Below are 13,355 nucleotides of genomic sequence, written 5' to 3' on the forward strand. Positions count from 1 at the left end.
ATTCCTCAAAGGCATGGTTTCCATACCCTCCACCATTTTAGTCGCCCTCCTTTGGACACGCTCCAGTTTCTCAACGTCCTTTTTGAATTGTGGTACCCAGAACTGGACACAATATTCCAGGTGGGGCCTGACCAGAGCAGAATAGAGTGGCAGTATTACTTCCCTTGATCGAGACACTATACTTTTATTGAGGCAGCCTAAAATCACATTGGCCGTGTTAGCTGCCGCATCGCACTGCTGACTCATGTTCAACTTATGGTCTACTTGGACTCCCAGATCCCTTTCACATGTAGTTTCAGTTAGCCAGGTATCCCCCATCCTATATCTGTGCATTTCATTTTTTCGCCCTAAGTGCAGTACCTTACATTGTGTTGAATTTCATTTTGTTAGCTTTGGCCCAGTTTTCTAATCTGTTCAGGTCATTTTGAATCTTGATACTGTCCTCTGTGGTATTAGCTACTCCTCCTAATTTGGTGTCATCTGCAAATTTGGTAAGTATACCCCCAATTTTGTCCTCCAAGTCATTAATAAAGATGTTGAATAACACTGGGCCCAGGACAGAGCCCTGTGGGACCCCACTGGTCACTTCTCTCCAGGATGAAAAGGAGCCATTCTTGAGCACCCTTTGGGTTCGGCTGGTCAACCAATTACAAATCCATGTAACAGTTACTTTGTCTAGCCCACATTTTACAAGCTTGTTTGCAAGAATGTCATGGGGAACTTTGTCAAAGGCCTTACTGAAATCAAGATATACTATATCCACAGCATTCCCTTCATCTACCAAGCTGGTAATTTTATCAAAGAAAGAGATAAGGTTTGTCTGGCATGACTTGTTTCTCTGAAACCCGTGTTGACTTTTTGTGGCTATGGAATTGCCATCTAGATGTTCACAGACTCTCTGTTTAATGATCTGCTCCAGAATCTTTCCTGGGATTGATGTCAGACTAACTGGACAATAATTGTTGGGATCCTCTTTCTTCCCCTTTTTGAAGATGGGGACAACGTTTGCCCTCCTCCAGTCTGCTGGGACTTCTCCTGTTCTCCAGGAGTTCTCAAAGATTATTGCCAATGGCTCTGATATTACATTTGCCAGTTCTTTTAATACCCTTGGATGTAATTCATCTGGTCCTGGAGACTTATATTCGTTTAGGTTAAACAAGTATTCCTGTACTATCTCTTTACTTATTCTGTGCTGAAATTTCTCTTTTCTGTCTTCTGCTCCGTTATCCTCAGACTGGGCACCCTTTTCCTTTTCTGAGAAGACTGAGGCAAAAGAAGATGTTGAGTAATTCTGCCTTTTCTCTGTCCCCTGTTAACATTTTGCATGTCTGTTGGGCATGGACCACAGAGTTGCATTGGATGACCTAGAGCTACCTAGAGAAGACACTCCACTAGACCTTTGTAGTTTCTCCAGCGCAACTCTGTGGTCAGTGTCTGGCAGATGTTGACCACAGAGTTGCCCTGGAGGACCTAGAGATTCCTGGAGAGGTGTCCTCTCAGGTAAAAACATGTTTTTTCTTATTTGCGGTTTATCCCCTTTAAGGGGGGTCCTGTGCCCTTAACCCCAGGGAATGTGGAGGGAGGAGTGTATATACTGTTGGCTGAAAGGAAGCCATTTCCATGTTAATTTGTTTATTGTTCTGTTGTTGAATGGCAAGGCCTATAGAATGTCTATTTGCTTAATGATCCATTGTCTGCTGGGAAACCCCATTATCCCTGGGGGCTTTTCATTTGCATTTGCTGGGTCTTGATTTTGGGGTTTTTCAGGACTGGGAGCCAAAGTTTGTTCACTTTCAGGGTTTCTTCTTTCCTTTTGAAGTTGTCTAGGTTTTTCTGGATTTCAATGGCTTCCCTGTGCATCCTGAATAGTTGTTGGCATGGTCCAGAATTCCTTTCTCTAAAGATGCCAGCCACAGATGCAGGCAAAACGTCAGGAATAAATCCTTCTGGAACACGGCTGTATCTTGAAAAACCCACAAAAAACTATGGATGCCGTCCGTGAAAGCCCTTGACTTCACATCAGTCCCACTTGCTCATGTCTCTCCCTCTCTTCCTCCTTTCCTCCTTTCAGGCGCCGAAAAAGAAAGCTGAGAAGAAAGCTGGAGGTGGCAAGAAGGGCAAAGGGAAAAGCCTGGTGGTGGATGCCCTTCCGCCTGAGGGCATGACCAAGGAGCAGGTCAGCAAGGATGGGGCATGTGCACCATTTCATTTCCCATCTGCGCTGGTTAGGGCTGCTGGGAGTAGCAGTCCAACAGCATCTGGAGGGCTTCATGATTCCCCGCTCTGCTACAAAAAAAAAAAAAAAAAAACAGAACCAAGCATTTACTCAATGTTGATAAATGTGCAGTTCCATTTTCTCATTTTGGGAAGCGATTATAGCTAAGTTGATTACATAAATGTCATAAAAATTTTGCAGAAAATTTGCTCTATTAAAAAAATCACTTCAGTTAAGAAATATAAGATTAGATCTGTGTTGACACGAGAAATGGAGAAAAAAACATATCAATGATCAAGTAATGGAAAGTTATTTCTGTATTTGTTTTGTACCGAATTGTTTGTTTTTAAATAAAAGTATGAAGTTAAGAAACAAAATTAAAAAACGCTGCCCTCAGACCTTGATAGCAAAGGAGCCCTATGCATGCACAACTTGTGTGCCATATGTGTGAGCTCCCTCTTCATCCTCTCCATCCATCCCTGACATGGGCTGACCCCCTTTCCTCGGTCGTGCAGCTGGACGAACACATTGGGTGGATCCGGGAGGAGTTGGACCATGAGAGAGAGGAGCACAACTACTTCCAGCTGAAGCGGGACAAGATCCACACCTTCTGGGAGATCACCCGGCGGCAGTTGGACGAGAAGAAGGCAGAACTGCGCAACAAGGACCGTGAAATGGAGGAGGCAGAAGAGCGTCACCAGGTGGAGATCAAAGTGAGGCTCTGGAGGGGGGGGGTATCACCCATTTCTTCCCTCTTTGCCCCTTCCTTCACCGGAACAGCACTGAATCACCCACATTGAGTTGAGCTCTGTCAGGTGCTCTACAGAATGATGTGTCCTTGCTGATGGGTGTTAATGGGAGCTTATGGAAATTGCTTTCGAGGATTCTGGTCCTGTGAGTTGAGCCTCGGCCTCTTTTTCTCGTCTCAGGTTTACAAACAGAAAGTGAAGCACCTGCTCTATGAGCACCAGAATAACCTCACGGAGCTGAAGGTGGAGGGGACGGTGTCCATGAAGCTGGCTCAGAAGGACCACCGGTCCCAGGAAATGGAGCTGCGTAAGGACATGCGCACCCTGAAGGTGGAGCTGAAGGAGCAGGAGCTGGCCAACGAGATGGTGTTGAAGAACCTGTGCCTGGTATGTCTGAAATGGAGGCTGCCCTGGGATCCCAGACACCTGGGCCAGGACGAAACCTGCTTTCTGGGCATGACTCCCCAGCCCTCTGCTCTTTCTCCAGACGTCTTGGGTGGGAGGGAGTGGCCCCTTCCATGTTTGCAAGAAGCATCACTAACCAGCCTTGTTGTCTTGGCAGAAACAACTAGAAGACACAACACGACTGCATAATGACTTTGAGAGACAAGTGAAAGGTCAGTTCTGGGATTGGCCATCAAAAGTCACGATAAAATGAGCTGTGTCCACATCAGGGCTCCTCCCTTCAGGTTCAGCAGGCTAGCGTATTTATTATTTACTTGTTTATTATTTATTAAAGTGTTTATATAGCAAGATCTCAGGATATCATACAGATAAAATCAATTTAGAATAATTTAAATGGTATATTAAAGAATTTAGCACTTAAACAAATATTAACAGGCTTTTTAAAAAACCCAACCTGTACAGATTTGGGAAAAACAATTAAACCCTAAAGGGTTTGATAAAAGCCATATTTTAACTTAGCAGTAGAATGAATTCAGCATTAGCACCAATATCAGGCCTCTGTGAGGAAGGCATTCCACAGCTGGGTGTCCCAAAAGAGAAGTCCATCTTTCCATGCACAATGTATGGCACCCACTGGTGGGGCACAGGGGGTCCTTCAGACCTCAGTCCATGGGCAGGTATATAGATGCAGCAAGAGGTGCTCCTTCAGGTACTTCCATGGCTTTATCCCCTGTTCACTTGGACACTAAATCTGCTCTGGCTGCTGCTTCCCCAGAGATTGAGGCCAAGTATGAGAAAAAGATGTGAGTGCTCCGTGAAGAGCTGGACCTGTGCAGGAAGACTGAAATCCATGAGATCAAAGAGAGGAAGAATGGGCAGATCAACACACTGATGAAGAACCATGAGAAGGCCTTCAGTGACATCAAGAACTACTACAATGATGTGACTGAACAACCTGGCATTGATCAACACCCTCAAGGTAAAATCCACCGCACAAGACTTTGTCCAAGGGAGACTGCAAGCAGGGGCCAGGGATGTGTGGTCAGGTAGCAGGCAGTGGAAGGGGAAGGAAGGAATGATGCAGGACACTGGGGTCCTTTGCTGCTAGGACAAGGTGGATGAGGCCTGATGACCAGGTTTATTCCATCTTGAGATACAGGAGCAGATGGAGGAAATGAAGAAGAAGGAAGATCATTTGGAGAAGGAGATGGCGGAAGTGTTGCTCCAGAACAAAAGGCCGGTGGAGCCACTGCAGTAAGCCTGCGAGGAAGTGGCTGAGCTGCAGAGGAAGCTGGCGCACTACGAGAAGGACAAAATCATGCTGGTGGTAAGTCCCCGGGTTCAGCACTCCCTAGGATCATACCTAGGCCTCCCCAGTAAGACTGGGCAGTTAAGCTGCCTCTCTGACCAAGGAGATGCTCCTGCACAGACCCCCATGCTGGTATTTACAAGAATCGGAATGGCACTCAGACTCTTGGGGACAAAGAAGAACTTGCTCAAGGGCTTTCCTGCATGTTCAGCCCCACAACTCCTTCCCTTCTCTCTGCAGAGCAACCGGGCCTGCCTAAAAGTGACTGAGAAGGAGCTGAAGGATCTCCAGTGGGAGCATGAGGTGCTTCAGCAGCAATTCAGCAAGGTAGGGACCAAGTGAGAGCTAGGGGTGCTGTGGCTGATCTCAGCATCTGAAAAGATGGGAAGGGAGATCCAGGGTTTAGCCAGCTTGGGGTAAAAGACCTCAGTCTATGTTCTCTCATCATGCATTAGACCTCCTACCCTCCCTGAAGGCCCCTCTGGATATTCTTTGAGGTGGGGAAAAAGGGGACGCTTAAGGCAGGAATTTCAGGGTTGCAGCAGCAACAGCCATTGCCACTTTAGCTCCCAAATCACTGCAGTTGCCTCAGGAAGGTTGATAAACAGAGGTTAAAAATTGAAGCACCTCAGACCCCTGCAGTTATTAAAATGTGTCCTCTTGGCTTTCTGGAGAAGCCAAATGTTCTCCCAGCCATCTCCATTAGTAGCACCAAAGTTGAACGCCCTTTGAGATTTAGGCTGCTTCTGTCCTGTGTGGGGCTGCAAGACCCTCTTTTTTAGGGAGAGCACATTGAGCCTGTCAAGAAGCCTTTGCCTGTCACAACTAGAGATAGGTTTATGTGTTGTAACAAATAAACTTGCCAGTGAAAGCCAAATTCACTATTGCTTTACCTTTGTTGGAGAGAAAAACCTCACCAAATAAGCCCTGGTCTACCTGGGAACAAGAAAGGCAATCAGAGTCGCACAATAAAATTGGGGTTTCCATTGGAGAATCTGAAAGATCCGCCCTGAAATTCCCTGTGTGTGGTGTGTAATTCATGGGCTACTTTGTGGGAAGCAAGCGTGACTCATTTGGAAGAGGGGCTCATTTGTCTTCAAGTGTTAAGCCCAGGAGCTCATTAGCTGCTTGTCCTTCAGAGGGCCATCGTGGGCTTGTCTTAATGAAGGGGCCTGAGGAGAAGTGGGTCAGGCTGCCTTCTCCCCACTCCCACCCATCTGGCTTCCAGCGCCAATCTTGCCAACTTTGTCGGAGGGGGAGAACAGAGCCCCTTTCCTTGCACTGTGGCTCCTTTCCTGAGAACACTGGCCATGCCTGGAATGCTGGGTGGTCCCTTTATTGCCACAGAGTGAGAAGCCAGGATCACTGCAGGTCACATCCATCTGGCTCCAGGGAAGGGGAAGTACACGCAAGTTAGAAGTGAGGATGTCTTGGTAGCAGCCCCTTGTGAAGGCTTGGAGAAGGAGCCATTGCCTTCTCCTAATGAAGGTGTTTGGGAGGAAGCATGATGAGGCAGTCTCAGCACTTAAACAACCTTCTTGTTGGACTACATCTTCCAGAATGCCCCCAGCCAGCAAGGTTAACAGGTAGCGTGGCCATGCTGGCAGGGGAATTCTGGGCACTGGAGTCCAAAAGAGGATCTTTCCCAACTCTGAGCTGGGTTCGCTGCTCTCTGACCCCGTGTGTATGTGTGTTGGTGGTGGTTGCCCAGGTTCAGGAAGAGTGAGACGATCTGTACCAGAAGTTCACCAAAGCCATCAACGAGGTGCAGCAGAAGACGGGCTTCAAGAATCTGCTGCTGGAGCGGAAGCTGCTGGGTCTGGCCAACATCCAGGAGAAGAAGGAAGTGCAGCTCAACAAGGTCCTGGCAGCCTCCAACCTCGACCCCAGCACCCTCAGCGTGGTCACCCGCAAGCTGGAGGTACTCTGCCCCCTACGGCTCCCTTCCCAAGGAATTATACTTACTTATTAGGAGTATTTTCATATCTCCATCCAGTTTTTTAAATCTCAATGAGAATCTCAGGAAATGAAGAATTGCTGGTGGGGTGAACACATGAAGGCAATAGCCACACTGGCAGAGAAAAGAGCAGCCTCCCCGAAAAATGAACTTTCTCCAGCCCTGCCCAAGCTTGAAGTCCCATTTTGAGGAGACAGAAGGAAGGAACAGCAATCTGATCTATAAAACCAGATTGCTGGGATTTCACTCATTGTCACCCCCTTGAGCATATGATCAGGGTAAGGATGGGCTTTAGCACCAACACAATGCTGTTCTAGAAGTTTCCTATTCATGTGCCCTGTGCCCAAGTGGCAGATGCCAGTCTGCTGGATGAGTGCAGTTTCATCCGGTCCAAGAATCCAGATTATCGCAAAGATCAAGCACACCTTTTCCCATGTGCAGCTGAGAGGGCCTGAAGTAACGCCTTGCCTTTTGGTCAAAACTGTCTCCTGCTTATTTACCCAATCACCAGTGGCATGGACCCCAAAACAAGGAAGGCAAGGGTGGTTCAAGTCCCCTTCATGAGGAGGCTGGCGCCCCTATCCAAAATGACCTGGCACCACCAAGAATCCTATGTAGTTGAGCTTCGCGGGAACTGTCACTCAGAAGCATCCTAAATTACCATTATTTTGCTGTTGCTTTCATGCTACTCAGAGTGTTAGGATCTTTACTTAGGTGGTGAAGATAATGTTTGTTTAAGACACTGTAATGTGTTTTCATTGTCTTCTAAAAAACATAACTGCAAATAGTCAAACTTAATGGTGACCTGCCTGCCAGAGGTGAACACCCTACTTTAAAGACAGTTTTGGGGGCCCTGCTGGTAGACATGAAAAGCAGGGACAGCTTTGTCTGTCTTTACAGTTCTTCCCTCCTTCTTCCCTTTCTCCCTGAGGCCTCCTGGGGCAGTCAGGGCCTTCTAGCTCCTCCAGGGGCTCAGGGACCACCAACCATACAGTGAGCCTCCTCCTTTCCACTCCACAGGCTTTTCCTTTTTGCTGAGTTCCCTGCTATTTCCCCCTTCTTCCTATGCTGCCATCTCTGAAATGCCTTCCTGCTAAACATGAACACTGTGTTTTCAGGGCTAGCAGATCCTTTCCCCCAGGAGCCTTCCCATGCTCTGGCACACTGCCCACTGGGCCAGGCCTCAGATTCAAGGGCAGCCACAGGTCAAGGCTCCTGTGGGCATCCCAGTGGCTCCTTCCACCTTTGGCTGCCTCTCTTGGCTGGCTGGTCCATGGGATGGAAATATCAGTCTCCGGGGACCTAAAGCATCTGGGAATGGGGCTTTGCAGCTGAGACATTCCAAGTCCTGCTGGCGCCAGTAACTGGAGATGTGAAAGGCAAGGGAGGCTTCCCAGAGCGGAGCACCTCACTCAGCTGCTTCTTCCCTCTGAGGCTTCCACATTCCTGTGCTCAGCTGCCACTACACAAGGCAACTCCACAGGGAACTTCCACTTCTAGGGATTAGTAGATTTGTGCCACTTTGTTTTTCCACTTCCCTTGCCAAAAAAGACAGGACCAAAGGAGCTTTCCTCTCCTGAGACTGATGGTCACATCTTAAGGATGTAACTTCTTTGGATCCCCCCCCCCCCCGCCACTAAGATTTCCAAGTTCTGTTTGTAGGTTTCTTAGTGAGGCTGCAAATCCCACAATTCTGTGTGATTTTGACATGGCAGTTAAAGTGGAATATAGTGCTGTAATAGTGCAATGTGATAGGGCTCTTGTTCAGAGGGGCTTTGCCTTTGCCTACAATGGAGAGGAGAAGCCAGGCAGAGTCAGACACGCATCCTAGACTTTAGGAGAGCGGATTTCAGTAAACTTAGAGAAGTATTGAGGGCGATTCCATGGTCAGAAATACTAAAAGATAAAGGAGTTCAGGACGGATGGGAGTTTCTCAAAAGGGAGATACTGAAGGCACAATTTCAAACAGTTCCAGTGAGAAAGAAAAACGGGAGGTGTCTCAAGAAACCAGGGTGGATGACTAAGGAACTTTCAACCGAGCTAAGTTTGAAACGGAACATGTATAAGAAATGGAAAAAGGGGGAAATCACGAAAAGGAATTCAAAGAAATAGCAGGCATGTGTAGGGGTAAAGTCAGAAAAGCTAAAGCGCAGAATGAACTCAGGCTTGCTAGAGAGGTTAAGAACAATAAAAAGGGCTTTTTTGGATATGTCCGCAGCAAGAGGAAGAAGAAGGAAACGGTAGGGCCACTGCGTGGAGAAGATGGCAAAATGCTAACAGGAGATAGAGAAAAGGCAGAATTACTCAACACCTTCTTTGCCTCAGTCTTCTCAGAAAAGGCAAAGGGTGCTCAACCTGAGGATAATGGAGCAGAGGACAGAATAGGGGAATTTCAGCACAGAATAAGTAAAGAGATAGTAGAGGAACACCTTGTTAATCTAAATGAATTTAAGTCTCCGGGACCAGATGAACTCCATCCAAGGGTATTAAAAGAACTGGCAAAAGTAATATCGGAGCCATTGGCAATCATATTTGAAAACTCCTGGAGAACAGGAGAGATCCCAGCAGACTGGAGGAGGGCAAACGTTGTCCCCATCTTCAAAAAGGGGAAAAAAGAGGATCCAAACAATTATCGTCCAGTTAGTCTGACATCAGTTCTAGGAAAGATTCTGGAGCAGATCATTAAACAGAGAGTTTGTGAACATCTAGAAGGCAATGCCATAATCACAAAAAGTCAACATGGGTTTCAGAGAAACAAGTCATGCCAGACAAATCTAATCTCTTTCTTTGACAAAATTACCAGCTTGGTAGATGAAGGGAATGCTGTGGATATAGTATATCTTGATTTCAGTAAGGCCTTTGACAAGGTTTCCCATGACATTCTTGCAAACAAGCTTGTAAAATGTGGGCTAGACAAAGGAACTGTTAAATGGATCTGTAATTGGTTGACCGGCCGAACCCAAAGGGTGCTCAACAATGGCTCCTTTTCATCCTGGAGAGAAGTGACCAGTGGGGTCCCACAGGGCTCTGTCCTGGGCCCAGTGCTATTCAACATCTTTATCAATGACCTGGATGACAGAATTGGGAGCATACTTATCAAATTTGCAGATGACACCAAATTAGGGGGAATAGCTAATACCCCAGAGGACAGGATCAAGATTCAAAATGACCTGAATAGACTAGAAAGCTGGGCCAAAGCTAACAAAATGAAATTCAACACAGAGAAATGTAAGGTATTGCACTTAGGGCGGAAAAATAAAATGCACAGATATAGGATGGGTGACACCTGGCTCAATGAAACTACGTGTGAAAGGGATCTAGGAGTCCAAGTAGACCACAAGTTGAACATGAGTGAACAGTGTGATGCGGCAGCTAAAAAGGCCAATGCTATTTTAGGCTGCATCAATAGAAGTATAGTGTCTAGATCAAGAGAAGTAATAGTGCCACTGTATTCTGCTTTGGTCAGGCCCCACCTAGAATATTGTGTTCAGTTCTGGGCGCCACAATTCAAAAAGGACATTGAGAAACTGGAGCGTGTCCAAAGGAGGGCGACAAAAATGGTGAAGGGTCTGGAGACCATGCCCTATGAGGAACGACTTAGGGAGCTGGGGATGTTTAGCCTGGAGAAAAGAAGGTTAAGAGGTGATATGATAGCCCTGTTTAAATATTTGAAAGGATGTCATATTGAGGAGGGAGCAAGCTTGTTTTCTGCTGCTCCAGAGAACAGGACCCGGAACAATGGATGCAAGCTACAGGAAAAGAGATTCCACCTGAACATTAGGAGGAACTTCCTGACAGTAAGGGCTGTTCGGCAGTGGAATGCACTTCCTCGGAAGGTGATAGAGTCTCCTTCCTTGGAGGTCTTTAAACAGAGGCTGGATGGCCATCTGTCAGGGATGCTTTGATTTGGATTTCCTGCATGGCAGGGGGTTGGACTGGATGGCCCTAGTGGTCTCTTCCAACTCTAAGATTCTATGATTCTATGATTCTATGATTCCTCTGAGGCTGAGAGAGTATGACTTGCAAAAGATCACCCAGTGGGTTTCCATAGCTGAGTGAGGATGGAAGTCCTTCTCTCCAGAGTCATAGCACAGTGCTCAAACCACTGTGCCATGCTGGCTGTCGAAAAGAAGTGAGCCTTGGCTCTGCTGGAGAAGCTGCCCCACTCTGGTCATAAAGGAATGGTCAGTGACCCACCCCTCAAACAGTACCCAGACATCCCCCCAATACATACCCGCACAAGGCACTGGTTAGCCTCTATTGTGCTAGTTCTTTGACATGCTGCATTAACACCGCCCCCCATCTTCCTTCACAGGATGTGCTTGATTCCAAAAACAATGCCATCAAAGACCTGCAGTATGAGCTTACCAGAGTGTGCAAGGTAAGAGCATGTGTCATGTTCCTTGTAGTCTGGAAATTTGGCATTTAACCATTCTTAGTCTGAAAGCCTTTGTGGCTAGCCACAGTTGCATAGATGCCCCCAAAAGAGTGGCTGTAGCTCTCTTGGGAAAACCCTGGGTAGTTCATCCTTCTGGATTCCAGAATGCAGTGGTATCCACTGATAACTTTGTCCTCTCCCTCACTCCCTCTGCAGGCACACAATGACTTGCTGCACACATACGAGGCCAAACTGTCCGCCTTTGGGATCCCCTTGGACAATCTGGGCTTCAAGCCGCTGGAGACCTCTGTCCTCGGCCAGACTCTGGGCCAAGGCCCCGCGGGATTTGTCTCCACGCCTACGTAGCAGAACCTCCAGGCCCAGTCCTTGTGAACAGTGGCAGCCTGAGAGTCTGGCGTGGAAAAGGCCTGCCTGGTGCCCTTGCTGGGGGTCTGGGGAAAGGAGGAAGAAGAGGAAGGCCTGGATGCAGCAGCACCTGGGAGAGACATCAGGGCAGGACCCACAGCCTTCCTGTGCATTAAACGGACTCCAGTGTGTGAGAGGCTTTTCATATCTGGTCTCAGCAGGCCTCCTCCCATTTTTCAAGATAAGATTTGGGGGAACCTGTGGATCTCTCCTTTCCTTCAAGAGCCCCTTATCAAGAGCAGCAGCTACACAAACACCGATGTACTCCTCTGCTGGAGCCCCACAAGTGCCATACCCATCGGACGAGGGGCTAAGGCTTTCCCCAGACACTCATTTCATTAAAAGAAGGCTTTTATAAAAGGCTTTCATGGAGCAGTCTTTACATTCACTCACAACAACCTTGCACAGTTAGCTGTTTATTTTGTCTCATGTTTAATGGCAGGCAGCAGGTTGTAGCCAAGCCCCCATGTGTAAAGCCAGGGGCTGGGGTTGCAGCCCCAACTCTCAGTTCTTGGAAACAAGCCAGTGTGGTCTGAATGCCCCGAGAGTGTCCTTTCTCTGAGCCAGTCCCATCTCTTGAACTAGCTTTCCCCTATAGGTGGTATAGGAATAGGGGCTGAGCAGCAGCGGGATGTGGACCTTTGGTTCTGCCTCTGTGATGGTGAAGATGACCTGGAACAGACAAAAGAGCTGTTGTCCAAATATATATATGTATATGCATATATATGTTGAGCCACAACAGGAAGGTCATCCATAAGAGGAGAGAGACCTGGCCTTCAGGCCTCTCTGGTGTGCCACGGTTCCTCCTGCTTCCCTTCCCACCAGCCTCAGACTTTACCCGGGCCGGGAGCAAAACTTACTTCCACGTAAGGGTAGAAGCTGCGGTAGCCCTGTTGGTGCCAGTATGGCCCTGTTTCAAAGTGCAGCTTGTAGGTGCCTGCTTTCAACCGCTGGGGTGCCAGGCTGCTCTTGTCCAAACGCCCGTCTGTGTTGATTGCGCTGGAACAGAAAGGCATGAATGGGCACAGCAGCACAACCAGCTCTTTCATGCCCTTGTTGAGTGCATCCAAGAGCCCTTGCGCACTACAGAGCTATTGGACTATGATTCCACTTTGCCATGGTCCCACTCTATGGAACCCTGGGATTTGAACTTGAGGGCATGTACTTAGCTGCTTCGGAGGGTAGTGAAGTCTCCTCCTTTGCAAGTTTTTAAACAGAGGATGGATTGACATTGGCCAAGGGTACTTTGACATATTCCTGCATATCATGGAGTTGGACTGGATGACCCTTGGGGTCTCTTCCAACCTTGTGATTCTATGCAGTCCCACTTAAAGTGGATCCGTAGTGCTATAACCATGTAGCGTGGAAAGCCCTCTTCTGTCCCACCTACCTCTTCGTCAACTCCATCCACGATGCGTTAGGATCCTCCAGCCGCAGGAAGCGCATGGCCAGGCCTGTGGCAGGGAGGCTGGTTAGGATGTTCAGGGCGTGGACGGTCAGGGAAGCGTTGGGTTCTCTGTCACCAGCCGGAGCCTGGGATTCAGAAAGGGCCATGTCAGAGCCTAAAAAAGCAGCCGCTGAGGTCTGCTCAGAAGCCGCACTGCAGCAGCTGCAGCCCTTCTCTCCTAAATTGCTTGTCACTTGTGTACTTAAGTGTGAATTTAAATGTTGAGGTAAAGCTGTTGAACAACAGCTTGCCTCACCTTTGCATTTGGCAAGGCCCTTTATTTTTCTGAGGAACATTCTTTTTTAATAAAATGGCCACTCGCCTCAGTTAATGCACTTGGCAAGGTCCCTTTGTACTCCTGAGGAGAAAATGTTAAGCCCATTTTTCCGCCAATGGCCACGTTTCCCCTCCATTGGGGACTTTTCCCACTATGTCTCAGCATTGGATTTTCTATTTGACTCTGTAGAAT

The 13,355-nt window shown here is 47.8% G+C and overlaps 1 protein-coding gene and 1 pseudogene across 1 annotated transcript; one reads left to right on the top strand and one right to left on the bottom strand.

The window, feature by feature from the left end:
• The first annotated feature begins 2,146 nt into the window (after positions 1 to 2,146).
• LOC149323820 (dynein regulatory complex subunit 4-like) lies at positions 2,147 to 11,391 on the top strand (annotated as a pseudogene).
• A 552-nt stretch (positions 11,392 to 11,943) lies between these two features.
• Positions 11,944 to 12,993, bottom strand: LOC149323821 (5-hydroxyisourate hydrolase-like). Its single transcript, XM_089482319.1, has 3 exons — positions 12,830 to 12,993; positions 12,300 to 12,438; positions 11,944 to 12,111 (listed from the first exon to the last, which is right to left on the bottom strand). Exons 1-3 carry the CDS (start codon positions 12,991 to 12,993, stop codon positions 11,944 to 11,946), a joined length of 471 nt encoding a protein of 156 aa, XP_089338445.1.
• Between the last annotated feature and the right edge of the window lie 362 nt (positions 12,994 to 13,355).

This window comes from Sceloporus occidentalis, unplaced genomic scaffold (assembly GCF_023333645.1).
Source record: "Sceloporus occidentalis isolate IW3139 unplaced genomic scaffold, rSceOcc1.0.p SCAF_1, whole genome shotgun sequence".
Taxonomy (NCBI): domain Eukaryota; kingdom Metazoa; phylum Chordata; class Lepidosauria; order Squamata; family Phrynosomatidae; genus Sceloporus; species Sceloporus occidentalis.